Source organism: Homalodisca vitripennis, chromosome 5 (assembly GCF_021130785.1).
Source record: "Homalodisca vitripennis isolate AUS2020 chromosome 5, UT_GWSS_2.1, whole genome shotgun sequence".
In the NCBI taxonomy this organism is placed as follows: Eukaryota; Metazoa; Arthropoda; class Insecta; order Hemiptera; family Cicadellidae; genus Homalodisca; species Homalodisca vitripennis.
The window spans coordinates 48,302,182-48,316,065 of NC_060211.1; the positions used below are offsets into that span (position 1 = coordinate 48,302,182).

Below are 13,884 nucleotides of genomic sequence, written 5' to 3' on the forward strand. Positions count from 1 at the left end.
CGTATAATACCAACAAAAAATTTAAAATTAAAAAATATTCATAATTATCTATTTTTACATGTCAACAGATGAAATCGTCATTTTTTATTCAGCCTGTATTTACAGATTTGGATGATTCTATAGTTAATTACACCAATTCTTACAATTCCAATCGGAATGAAGAGAGGCGTGGTCCAAACCGATATCATACGAGGTCTGGGAGACAGTTAGGTCTACAAAGTTGCAGGGGGAGTCGTGTGCCTCGGTGATTTTAACGGTAATAAATTGCTACCTCGGACTCGGAAGGCCGCGATGGAAATCGCCAGGTGATCGCGGAGAAGCGGTTTTTGCGTTTCATCCCCCGTCATTAAAGGTCTCACCCCGTAGTTAAAGTCCGCTATGCGGTCTGCGCGCGCGGTGCGAAGTCCGGGGAGTAAACAGGGGCAGGTGAGGAAAGGGCAAGGGTTCGGCAAGACAAGGGCAGATGCTCCCTCAGCTGTTCCGACTTCTCTCACCTCCACATAAATTATAATCCGACAATTAGCGTAATGACGGTGAGGTCGAGGTAGTTCACCCCGCCACGCCGAGCCGGCCAGCGTTGTTTTTCTTATCATAAATCTAGGCAGTAGCGTTTGTAGTCCAATACGGCGTTTACCCTAGGTCAGTACATCCTTGTTGATCCGAGATTAAACAGGGGATAACTTAACAAGGATCGTTTGATCGGTAACAACTTTGGGGTGGGCGCCTTACTTCAGAGAACTGCAGTTCAACAGCCTAATCCAGTATAACTCATTGTAATTAATCGTGATTTTTTTCTAAATAAATTATACAACTGTGTTTCCCTATTCAATTTTCTCTCCTCATCAAATCTATGTCAGTCCTTTCCCGACAAAAGTAGTTGTCATAAACATTTCTTGGATTTTATTTATTTGCTGTTTTGGGAATGAGCTTTTACTTCAGTATATACAAAATATCTTATACAAAAAAGAGTTTGTAGTATACATTTTTAACAGGATTATAGGTATTTTCCAGTGTTATAAAACATACTGTTGTGTTCTCTCTGAGGTCTTTCTAAGGTGTTCTAGCTTCTGTGAACTTCCATTCTATAGCAACTTCCGACGGATGTGAATTCCATAAATATATGACTATCCTGATTTCTAGGAATTCCTGACTTACGGAATTACATTGGGCTCTGGGGACCTCAAAGCTAGTGGAAGTGTAATAGATCATATAGTTGCTGGATGTCACTAGCTAACATAATAACCCAGTAAGGGTCATAGAAACTCAATAAATATTTTAACTAGCATTTTTTTCTTAGAATTTCTATTTAATTTTTCGCTCAAACCCTTTGATCCCTAAGGCAATGCAGAATAGTCTCTTTAATTATAAAACAGTCGTGTATAAAACTTCTTCAGCCCTTCGACTTTGCTTTCTTACTTCCAAAGGTGCGAAGAACATCGTTGGTTAATATTTGATCCACAGGACGTCAATGACGATTTTGGATATAATCCATGCAACCGTAAGACGTCTAGTTGTGTAAGAAATGGTGTTGGCTCTGGAGCTACATCCTCTTGACTCAACGACGAATTTAATCTGCCACATATTATTAGAGTTTACATGGAAATGCTACGAGAGATCTGTTATAAATAGTGTTGTAATCACCATCTCAACACGGATAGGAAATTGGAAATCAAAAGGAGGTTGCACATTTTCTTCGTCACACCGCCCTTCATTATTCGACGGACCTGAGGAATGACTGAATAGATCTCATCACGCAAGTACTTTCCTGGAGGACGATAAAAACTGCTTTGATGCAGCAAGAATTGTCTTTGAGATCCAATCAACGCGGATAGGAAATTGGAAATCAAAAGGAGGTTGCACATTTTCTTCGTCACACCGCCCTTCATTATTCGACGGACCTGAGGAATGACTGAATAGATCTCATCACGCAAGTACTTTCTGGAGGATGATAAAAACTGCTTTGATGCAGCAAGAATTGTCTTTGAGATCCAATCAACACGGATAGGAAATTGGAAATCAAAAGGATTGCACATTTTCTTCGTCACACCGCCCTTCATTATTCGACAGACCTAGAATACAAAAACAAGTACTTTCCTTGATAAAAACTGCTTTGATGCAGCAAGAATTGTCTTTGAGATGCTTTGGAACATTTCATTCTCCGGGCAAGAATCCCCAATGTCAAAACGCTCTTGAAGCCACAAAACATTTGAGCCTAGTATAGCGAGACAAAGTCTGTGGAATCGGAAACACCCATAACGATGACTTACAACATGAATGCTTTACGATTTTAGTCAGGCCAACATTACGCGTCATATCACAAAGGTATACTGCAACACCTGAAGCCCAAGGGTGAATTGAATATGAACAAGACTTTCCTGTCCACGACTTGGGTGGAGTACGAGTATGCAGCCTTGTAGCAGCCATTATTGGTGAGATGTTTAACAAAAAAGGAAAAGCCTGTCTTCTTTTTAATCTTGCTTTGCCCGTATTGGCAAAGCTGAGAAGATCTTATCATACCAAACAAGAGGAATACTCGGTACAGTATGAGATGAATAGAATTGATACAAACGCTCCAGTCAAGGCAGATTTCAACCTATACTATCTCTAATCGTAGATAGTGGCAGGTCTAACATAAAGATAATAATGGGTAGTAACAAAAAAAGATTAAAATTCTAAATTTATTAGTGTTATTTTTAGTTAGACTCTTGGTAAATCATAAACACAAAATAAAAGAGTAGTAATTTTATCCAAGGATGACTAGATTTTGAAAGTTAAAGGAAGATAAGATTGTCCCGAAGGAGATTGGACCTTTTCACGAGTTACAGTAAGTACTTAGAACGACCATTTGTGCTCTATGATTGCTGGCGTAAGCGCAAATAACTCACTCCTGTCAAATTTCAGATAAGTTGATATTAAATTATATTTCTGGAAAAAATAAATAAAAGTTATTTATGTACACAGATCATTTCTGGAGCAATTTTCGAGCGTTAATTGTCCTTGGTTATTTTTAACGGATATTATCAATCACTTCATAATCTTTTAAACGGATTTAATATTCAAAATTTTACACATTTTAACATTCGTTGTATAATTAAACTCAGAATTATTCAAATTATGTTTGATCGAATTTAACGCACACGTGATTTTATCTAATTGGCAACACTAAATGGCAATTATACTCAAAAATTTTTAAAATGTTGTATGGACCTTTTAAACTATAGAATGTTATCAGGTATAAACTTGTTAACTTTAATTTCAATGTACATTGCCACACCAGTCGTGTTTTCTCCTTGAGATTCCATTGACATTTGTAAACGATTAATATTCGTCCCTAACGACTGAGGATGTTACAGGCTCATTGAATTCTTGACTGCGACTTTTCGACTCCTTTTTCCCCTCTGCTTTGGACCAATGTCCTTTATATAATTGTATCACTTCCACACCACCTTGGTTTTCACTCTCAAATTTCTGTGTTAATCTGTTGTTATTTTCGTAGAAAAAATAATCGTCCTCAATGTTAGAGGAATCCTCAGTCTCTTCGGATCCTCGATTGCGACTGCTCAATTTTCCTTTAAGCTGCTTAAATCTCTGGATGAGATCTTCATAATCGATGAGAGGAAAGACTTCTGTGCGCGTCACTGGGTATGATATCCGTGGTTTAACGCTGGGCTTACGTTCTATTAGAGAGGCTCGGGGTACTGTGGCAGGTCGAGGGTCGGACGCCGGCGAGGAACCCATAAGAACGGCCTCCACCCTCTCCAAAAGGGATCTCGTTGACCCTCTAGCATCTATTATAGAACATGTTCCTCCACAGTAATCTATCATTGCATTAACGGAGGACATGTAAAATTTAATCTCCTCGCTTACTTTGCAGGATTCATCGTCAGGATGAGGCAAACTCTGCGATTTCAGGAAGGAATCGCCTTCAATTGCCTTCCTCGAATGCAGGCTTCCAGTGTACATATTGACCACTCTGTCTTCTAGTCTGGTAAGGCAGTCGTTGCCATCGATGTCTAAGAAAATCACTCTGTTCGGCGGAGCGTCTAGAGAGTCTAGAAAAACAAAATCGTCCACACAAGTTGGAAAGTTGGTCAATACGTAACCACGCTCCACGCAATCGTATTGTTCAAGCCTATCTTTGACCAACTGGAAAATGAGTTTTTTCGTATACGTGTAGTTGTTTTTGTCATAAAAGCGAATCTCGTCACCTATATCGTTTTCCATCATCTTGGCGGAATTTATCAGATGAATCATATCGACATGAACCAAATTGAAGTTTCTGCTGAGCAACTTTGCCAGCGTTCTTCTTCTCGATCCTCTCGGTCCAAACAAGGTCACGCGGAACAATTTCGGAGCGAGGCGAGGGGGCATTTTTTCTGCCAATCTCGCACACAAGTCTGCCAAATCCTCTACAGTTCTGTCTTTTATCTTCACGACTTTTAAAGAAGACTTGAATAATTCTCTTAGACGATAAATTGAGTGGTCGTACTCAAGAAGAATCGAAGGAGAAGTGTCAACGGTACGCACTGCTTTGTGTATTTCACCCTCGTCGTGTTGGTCGTTTTGCAGAAACAAGAACGCGTGAGTTGGCAGCACACCGGCCTTAATCAATCGTTTCGCTTCCTCAACTGTGTCAGGGAAGTCTGATAAAATCCAACCTTCTCTTTCAGAAGAAGAGATGAATTTCGCCGTGGACTCGGCCAAAGTTATTGGATTGTAAAAGTTCCCCGAGCCCTTCACTAGATATCTGGATACAATTCCATAACCAGTCTTCTGGGATATGATCTGCGATAGTCTGGTTCTGTCAAAGTACGGTGGAGTCATCAGTATTATCACGCGATGGTCTCTACCTTCTTGCAGACGCACTAGACTATCCTTCAGGAACTGAATTGGATCTGGAGGCTGTTCCATGGCGAGCTTGTTTCCCAAGTCGTGAAAAAGCTCGTAAATTCTGTGTTTTTCCAAGTAAGGCATAAACTTTGCAGGTATTTTCAGTTTTCTCATTGAAGCGTCGACCGCCATCATAAAATAAAGTCTCACTACAATATAAACCAATATTTATATTACTTGATTAGAGGTTATGTTTTCGTAAATACTATGTTGTTAGTTTACCAGCAGAAATACTCGGATTAAATTACTTGTTTATCAGCTGCGTAAATACGTGTGTACATTATTGCAACGCTTGAAGGTCACTGCAGTGTGGAATTTCATAAACCGATCTCTCGTATCTATTCGCTAAAATTTAAATTTCTTTTTGACATGAACAAAACTTCAAGCATATCAAACTTTAAATACACTTATGTATGTATGAATGTTAACACTGTTTCGACCAAAACCTAAAATGTCCAATAGATTTTGAACCACCTGGTTTGATAAAAAAGAAGTTAGAGTAATTAGATTTCACCTACATTGTTTGCTGTAAGTTTTTTACGCAACTAGATTATTAGATTTACTAAATTTTCGCGTCAATTGGAAAATTAAACAGCTAAAAAATAGCTTTAACTCCAAAATACTTTAACTTGACACATCTCCTTTGTTTCTGTATTAATTATATCATCAAAATGAGACATATCCCCTATTTTAATGCAATGTAAAACTGCATAGTTTTCAGCATTGTTCTTCTGGAGAAAAAGTAAAAGTAAGGTAAAGGTGTATTGTATTATTTTACCAGGCGAAGTTAGGACTAAGAAGCCCTCTCTAACACTTAACCTGGGGACCAACGGCTTAAAGGTGACTTCTGAAACACCACCAACGGCTGGGCAAGCGGGCCTGCTTGTAAGGACAGGATCGCTCAGCGGTCACCCATCCACGCAGCAGCCACGATCGACGTTGCTTGACCAAAAGGAAACCAACGTTTAAAACTACGATTATTAACTCTACGATTAAAAGTAAAGCCGTAAAAGTGTATGCATGCGTTTTTACATTTAATTTTAGAGCCACAGCCAATATGCCCGCTATTACGACTGGCTCTTAAAAAACGTATATAGCTATAGCAAACCATTAGCTGACAGTGAAACCTTTGAAATAATACATTACGTTTTGTTAGGGAATAGATTTATTTTCATATTTATTTGCCAACAAACTACGAATTTATTCTATAAACCGTTCAGTCGTGATCTGATGAAAACAAACATATTGCACGGTACGGTAATAGCTTTTTGAGAGTTCGAATGGACCGCGCTAAGATTTCGCTACCGTGACAGAAGTGTTCCCTCCTCAACGCACAACCCCCTTAGTTCAACGGCCCGCCACAACAAGAAGCGGCGCCACTGCCGACGGGGCGGGTTTCACACCTCACTCTTTATAACCACTTATTATTTTGGAACTCACTTTCAAATCGACCGACTACAAAAACAAAATAACACCTCAAGCCTTCCACGAACCCTACATTTTTTATGTTGACAAATATTATCAATAAAACAACCGACGTAATGGAAATCGTCCCTTCGGGGATTATCTAATATTTGGAGAAACGAAACGAGAATAGGACCCCAACGGATTACAAACGTCATTGAGACATTGGTGGGGCTCTTGCGGAAGTAATTACCGATGATGGTTAATGTCTGAATGATTTATTTTCCAGTTGTACTCGTAAACTAAAAGGCAGCTGGTATTTTGCTTTCACCTTACTCTATAGAACATGTTATTGAACAAGGTAGACCGACATTCGTATAAAGCAACCTCCGGTTTATCGTAACCATAATTTGAAACACCCAAATTTTCAATTAATACACAAATTAGATATTACAAAAGGATTGTATGAGACAAATGTAGACGTACTCTTCATTACTTCAATGTTTAAACTCACCTATTACCAAATCAGGAGATTTAGTTGTCTGTTCTCAAAATTTACTCAAATTGCGAACTAAGGAAAGATTTTGAATAGCTAATATTAATAGATCCTAAAATTTCAAAACAGAATACGGATTTCTATAGTCATTGACTTAGTAAGTAGTACATTGAGTTTTTTGGCAAAACTGTTGACTTTAATAATTCCCTATATATTTATTTATAATAACCAAACATAGTATATCAAGTACAGTTCTGGAACTCTGTACAGCATCAGTAAATGCTTTATCTATTTAAAGACACAGGCCCCTGCAGAATAATGGGATGCAGCGACAAATGAATACAGAAATATGTTACAGTTTCCTCACTGCCTAGGAGTATTTGATGGCTAACGCATCGTGCTGGGGTCTCACTTTCATAACGTCCTCCTCGTGGATCCATAGTAAACTATAATATTTATATAGGCGTAACTAAAATCAAAGGTGATGTTTTCCTTTGCCTCAAAATTGTTCTTATTTACTATTGGAGTATTGTAGAACAAATTTTACTGGTAGAAACACCCCACGGCAAGAATCGGGCTGCGACACAAAGGATTCCTTAAACGAACCAAACAAAAGTTCGCTCAAGGGGCGAACATTTTGGGCAAATAAAAATGGTGGCGCACAACCCCCACCCTCGCTCGAAGAATGTTGGTCAAGGCGGTCACACTTACCGAACACCGAACATTCGCCGGCGAACAGTGCTCACTGATAGTATTCAAAGAACTATGTTCGTTCAGTGAGGACGTATCCTAAATAGTAGGTATCAATAGTTTCTGAAACAAATACAGATTTTTGACAGTAATATAATCAATTTGTCCCGTATTTAAATATCTAAATACTGTAGATTGTTGAAGTATTCGTACTTATTTAATAAAGTAAAGGGTGTGCTAACAACAACGCCTGATTTCAAAGAATATATTTCCAGTGAAATTTACAATAATGTATGCATCTTAAAGTCAGTATTCCCTCTATTTCTGGGATAATGTGTATGTAAGTGTCCACCTGTAGCTTTCTGGGAAACTCTAACTCTTCTGTCAGATTTTCCCACACTGACGGCTGAATAACATTAACAACACGACGAATGAAGGTCTTAGAGGCTTGGATGTTTACTATTGATGTATACCAGTGACTTTAAACTTCCCCAGAGAAAGTAGTCCCAAGGTGTTGAATAGCATAATCTTCTTGCACGTCAGTTCCGATCACCATTTTTGGAATTACACGTCCTGGGAACCCTTCGCGCAGCAAATCAACTGTGTCTCCGGCAGTATGACAGGTCGCACCGCCCTGCTGAAACCAGATGTTTCCCACACCATCACCTCGAGCTAAGGCCTACATACTCTCTTGTCATTTCCCGGTATTGTTCATAATTTACAGTCAAGGTGTCTTGATTCGCGTTCTCAAAGAGGTCCATTGGCCATTTGACTCCATTAGTCCAAATACCGCTCCAACTCGTGGTGGATACAACGGGTTTTCTTGCGTGAGTAGGATTTTCTCTACCCCTAATACAACAGTTTTCCATATTTACGTAACCACTGATGTGAAATTGGGCTTCATCACTAAATAGCAATGATTTGGAATTAACGTCATTTTATTATTTTCATACACCCGATTTAAAAAATCAATCCGTTTCACAGGGTCTCTTAGCTTACTTTTTTGTGTGAGTTGAATTGTAAGGAAACAAGTTAAGGTCTTTTGACAAATTCTTTGCAAATCGTTGCGAGTTAAGCATAACTCCTGAAGACGCCGACGATTCTATGGTCCTGGATTGTCGCTGCAGGACCGACCTTCCCGAGTATGTACTGCTTTTTTATATCTATTTTTTATAACACTTTTATACTTGAACCAGTTTCCTCTGATTTTGAAATAAATCGGTGGAAAACTATTTGACGTAATGTCTCGACCGAAAATCGTGTAATACACCTTTATGTACGATTTTACACCTCTATACGGTCCAGTAGACACACAATTTAAATTGTGTTCCCTTAACTGTTAACAAAACTCCTTGCAAAACCAGAAAAACACATGCATTTTAATTAGCTCTTCCCTCATTGTCGGTAATAAGTTAGAATAGCTCTTATGCCTTTCAGTTTTGACAGGAATGGGAAACTGAAAGTGACTCCAGTCGAACTAAAGTGTTCCCATTTGAACCCGAACCTACTCCCTCTTTACTGTATTAGATGTAATTGATCCCCCTGTAATGAGGGACGGGGCATCGACCTGCCTCACCGCGCGCTCCCGGTCGAGCCGGGCCACTTACAGGCGCTGTTTGCCCTCGGTGCGGAGGCTCCAAATAGTTTAACTGCCGAAATAAAATAACACTTAATGTCTTAAACCGCGGGCCCTATAATAATGGCTCGGGTGTATTAATGGTACCCGGCACGAGCCTGGAGATATTCAAATTTGGGAGGAGAGGCGGGCGAGCCGGGGTAATTGAGACGACGCCGCGGGCTTGTCACCTCACGTCGGGAATGCTCTGACGCCCCTCCCCCCCCCCGCTACACCCCCACCAACCCTCACTGACCACTAGGGGTGTTGACTAAGGCAGGCGTCACAACTTAGAGTTTCAAGTTACTTACAGATATCAAATATGCCCAGAAAGGCTGTTTGGTCAAATGTATGCTTCTCACAGTTCCTGATATTTAAAAGTCTCTTAGCATATCACCCCAGGACTTGGTTTCGAATCCCCGTTCAGACACCTGAGTCTAGCCTCAAATAATGAATCGTATTGGTTTCGGACTACAACATCAGAGAGTTTCATTCTTCCACAAGAATAAAAAAATAATCACCATCATTACATTGAGAGTGCCGATGACCAAATGCTCTAAGACAGAGATTTGAATTTGAACTACAGATGATGCAGGTTCGGATAATGTCTATAACTGTAGCACTTGTTCATCAGGACCATCGACCTTGTACTATATCGACTTGTTCTTTTGTTAATGTTTACTTACATTCAGATTAAGAATTATCTAACCTGTATTGTGTAATGTTAGGAAACACTGTTGATCAACACTACGAACAACAATAATAAGCCTAGGAAGCGATGAAATAAGTGAACAACGTTAAAACTGTAATTAGTTAAACATTTGTCTGTATCATAAGACAGCATGGACGATTAAAAAGTGTTTCATCAAATTTAAAACAATAAATTATTGAGGTAGGGATTTATAAAACGATTTTGGCCCAAATTAGTAGTTTTAAATCGAATTGTGAAATAGTAGTTGCAACTCGAAAAGCAATATTAAATATTGGCAAAAGGACTAACGATGATTTTAAAAATTGAATAAATGCACTAGTAATAATAAGGAATACGCTGAAAAGGAGAGAGCAAAGAATTCGGCGTGTGGCAGGCCCGGATCGATGTGTGGAGAGGACATCGTCAACGTATAATTTGGGGCCCGTAGCCGCCGGGCTACAGACTGATTTGTGGCTTTGGTGCGCTCTAACTGCGCATGCGTGGTCCACTACGCAGGCGCACCGCGCCACTTCGAGATAACTGCAACAATTTATGGCTTCATTCCAACAGTACAAATTAATTATTAGTGGCTAGGTCAGCTTTTGTAGATAACCCTGGCGTGACATTGTATTACAGTCGTGGGAATCGAATGTAACCGCATCGCTATGTTTCAAATGGCTTACGGAAACTTGTAAAATTTAAATAAAACTAGTAAGATGTACAAAAATTTAACCATACAAAAATCAAATTATTCATAATTCTGATCTAAACTTCATATATTCTAATTATAACACTGTTTAGGTATTTATAAATTGTATTATACATATATGTACAGCGCAATTCCCTATTTTTACTCTATTATAAGTTTAAAAAACGGATTTATTTAAGCATAAACAGTACTTTTTTTATTTAAGCCTTAAATTAGACCTGAACTTTTATAAAGTCACTAGCAAATTCTAAATAGGCCGAAAATTTTTTGGCTATTCATATTAGTATTCAATTCAATGCAAAATCCCTGTAATAGTTATATACAAAAAACATGAAATACTACAATACATATTGCTATAGTTCTAGTTAAGTATTGTCTTAACCAGTTATATACATTTAAATGATAAATTCGTGCATAAATGATTACAACAGATTGTTTATGGAGAATTACACAAGAATGTCGTTTTATTTTACACTTATTACAGTTTATTTTAAATGTTAAAAGAACCTTGCGTTCTTTAAAAAGCTTTTGTAACTTAATATTTGTCAATAAGCTATAATTTTTTTTGTATTTTTGTGGTCCAGAATTTTAGGAAGTAACTTACTATACCATTTAGACCCCCATATGTGGGGATTTCTTGCAGTAGTAATGAACACGATGATCTGCCAAGTACAGTTCATCCTTATTTCTTGTTGGAATTTTGAAATTTCCAAATCTTACCTTTACATTAATAATTAAATTATATATATATATTATATATATATATATATATATATATATATATATATATATATATATATATATATACATACGCTGTAGGTACATGGTCGTAGTTCAAAAGATGGTAAAGTGTTTCTTAATAGAGTCGACATAACCCAGACTGAGTGGTTCGAGTATTATATAATATTAATTTGTTTCGTCGAATTAAAACTTTAATTTTCCTCCGTAATTTCAATTTCGGCCGTGCAAGGAAATTGAATAACCTTTCGTCCGTTTCTAGATGAAAGATTTCCATCCTTACAATGTTTCACCACTGCAGAATTGAACGGCACATAAAAATGCGTAACTGTTGTAACGCTGGAGTACCTGTCAGTTTATCAAGAAATTGTGCAATTTACATAAAATTTGAGAGGAGTGAGCCATGTCACTTTCTAGCAATTTCTCGTGATGGACGCCGCGCCGCGCCCGAATGGCCGAAGCCACCCGCGATCCGGACCTCGTAGCCACCCATGCCGAGGAAAACCTGCTCGGCCACCTCGAGCCCAACAACCCGCGAGGGTGCTTGGCTCAGATATCGATAATGGTTGCTAACCTACTGGGTTTTCAGAACACAACAAACTTGTGGGGACGATGTGGAGGCAATTTTTAGTAGCCAACACAGTGTAATCTGTTTCTGAACACGCGGTTCTAAGAAACTCGTGTACCTATCACAACGTTTTTAATTAACATTCAATTGTCATAGCTTAATCTAAAGAGATCATAATATTTTCAAGGATTCACCTATAGCGGCTTAAAAGTGAGTAAAGAATTAGCTACTGAAGGTGATGTATCTTTGTGTAGTTTGAAACTTAAATACAGTATCGGGTTTTTTCTAAGTTTTCAAAATTCTAGCTTCTTAATTCTACGAGATGCTGCTTCTTTGCCGATGGGTTCATTATTATTTTGAATACCAAAACTATTTGTTTTAATGCATAAATAAAACAGTTTATTGGATTATAAATCTAGCCAACAGCAGCAACGTTAATTTTTTTCTTTGCGTGTTAATGATACGCATTGTTATACCAACAATTTTGTGCTTCTAATCAAATGCAAAAGCATGTACTCTGTTTTAATAACTATCAAATAAACTAATTAAATAGTCTTCGACAGAAAAAAGTTATATATCTAATGTTTACTGATTTCATCGAACTCGGATTTATTAAACGGAAGTATTGTTACACAATGGAGAACGTGCTTTCAGTATAGGATCTGGGGTCAGTGAGAGTGTGCTTGAGTGAATGTGTGCATAAGTTTGGATGCATGTGTGAATGAATTACTATTTACAAAATGATTTACTCGCATTTTTGCAATGCTACGTAAAATTGTAAAAATGCAATAAAATATTACCTATATGATTTGATTTGAGTATTTAATTTACGGTACTTTGGTAATATCTGGAGGTTACTCTGGCCCTATCTAATCTGTTCAGAATGGCGGCGAGAAGACGTGTTTATGAGACTGGAATCAATATAATCATCGTGAGACCACGCTAAGCACGTTAACCTGCAGCCGCGGGCAGAAATGGTCAAAGCGCATGTCAGCGCGCGCTTGGTAAATACTTGAAGCCACTGGCCTCAAGCGCGTGCTCCAGTGGTCCAGTGCTTCTGGAGTCGCAGACTCGTGTGTGACAGGCAGCGGCAGCAGATTGGCGGCGAGAAGACGTGTTTATGAGACTGGAATCAATATAATCATCGTGAGACCACGCTAAGCACGTTAACCTGCAGCCGCGGGCAGAAATGGTCAAAGCGCATGTCAGCGCGCGCTTAGTAAATACCTCAAGCCACTGGCCCCAGGCGCGTGCACTCTTCTCCGCTGCGAGGTGACCCGTTTCTTGGACCGCAGCAACTTTAATTTTGAAACTCATCACTGCCATTATCCACCCATAATTTGTAGTTGCCTGACCAGATTTTAAAATGAGAATTTAAACGGTACAAGTGGTTATCGATAACCGGTGCTGTACTCGTGCTAATATTTTTGCCAGAGGAGCCAGGTTGGTTATCGGTGGAAGGGGCAGTCAGTGAGAGAGCAATTTATTTGGGGGGGATCGGATTGTTTCTAAAAATTGTCTTGCAAATTTGAGGAATTTAAAGGTTCTTTCTTTTTCTCTACTTTTCCCCAAGCCATAAAGGAAATACATTCCATGTATTGTACTGTAACTTTATTACTTGATGATATCCAGCAGACCTCAGATTCCAGAATAATTTTCGTACAGTTAAAAAGTAACGCTTGAAGCCTTTTAGGTATTTTTCATATTTCAAGATTTAATATGCATAATAATAATTGTAATTGTATTATTTAATGTTGAATTAGAATGAAATTTAAATCTAAAAAATTGGTTAAAAGATCATTTTAAACGTATTCTTTTACGAAGGTCTGCAAAATTGACAATGTAGTGGTGTGCTTTCTTTTTTGCAGGAAATTTCCGGAATTCTCGGGAGATATTTTTCAAAATATGGCCGGGATCGAAAGGGATAAATACTATTTTATGTGTTTATAGCCTATTGTTAATTGCTTCATAGTGAGTAAAGGAAATTGAAAATTATTACTTGAAAAAGATAAAACTTGATTCGAATGAATCCACTTTCTTCCCTGCTAGGAATATCAAATTACGTCCAAAATTCTAAAATGAA

General features: G+C 38.3%; 1 protein-coding gene across 1 annotated transcript; it reads right to left on the reverse strand.

Moving 5' to 3' along the window:
* Window positions 1–3,032: 3,032 nt before the first annotated feature.
* Window positions 3,033–5,158, reverse strand: LOC124363825 (adenylate kinase 8). Its single transcript, XM_046819088.1, has one exon. The coding sequence runs from the start codon at window positions 5,023–5,025 to the stop codon at window positions 3,319–3,321; it is 1,707 nt and encodes a 568-aa protein (XP_046675044.1). The 5' UTR covers window positions 5,026–5,158; the 3' UTR covers window positions 3,033–3,318.
* Between the last annotated feature and the right edge of the window lie 8,726 nt (window positions 5,159–13,884).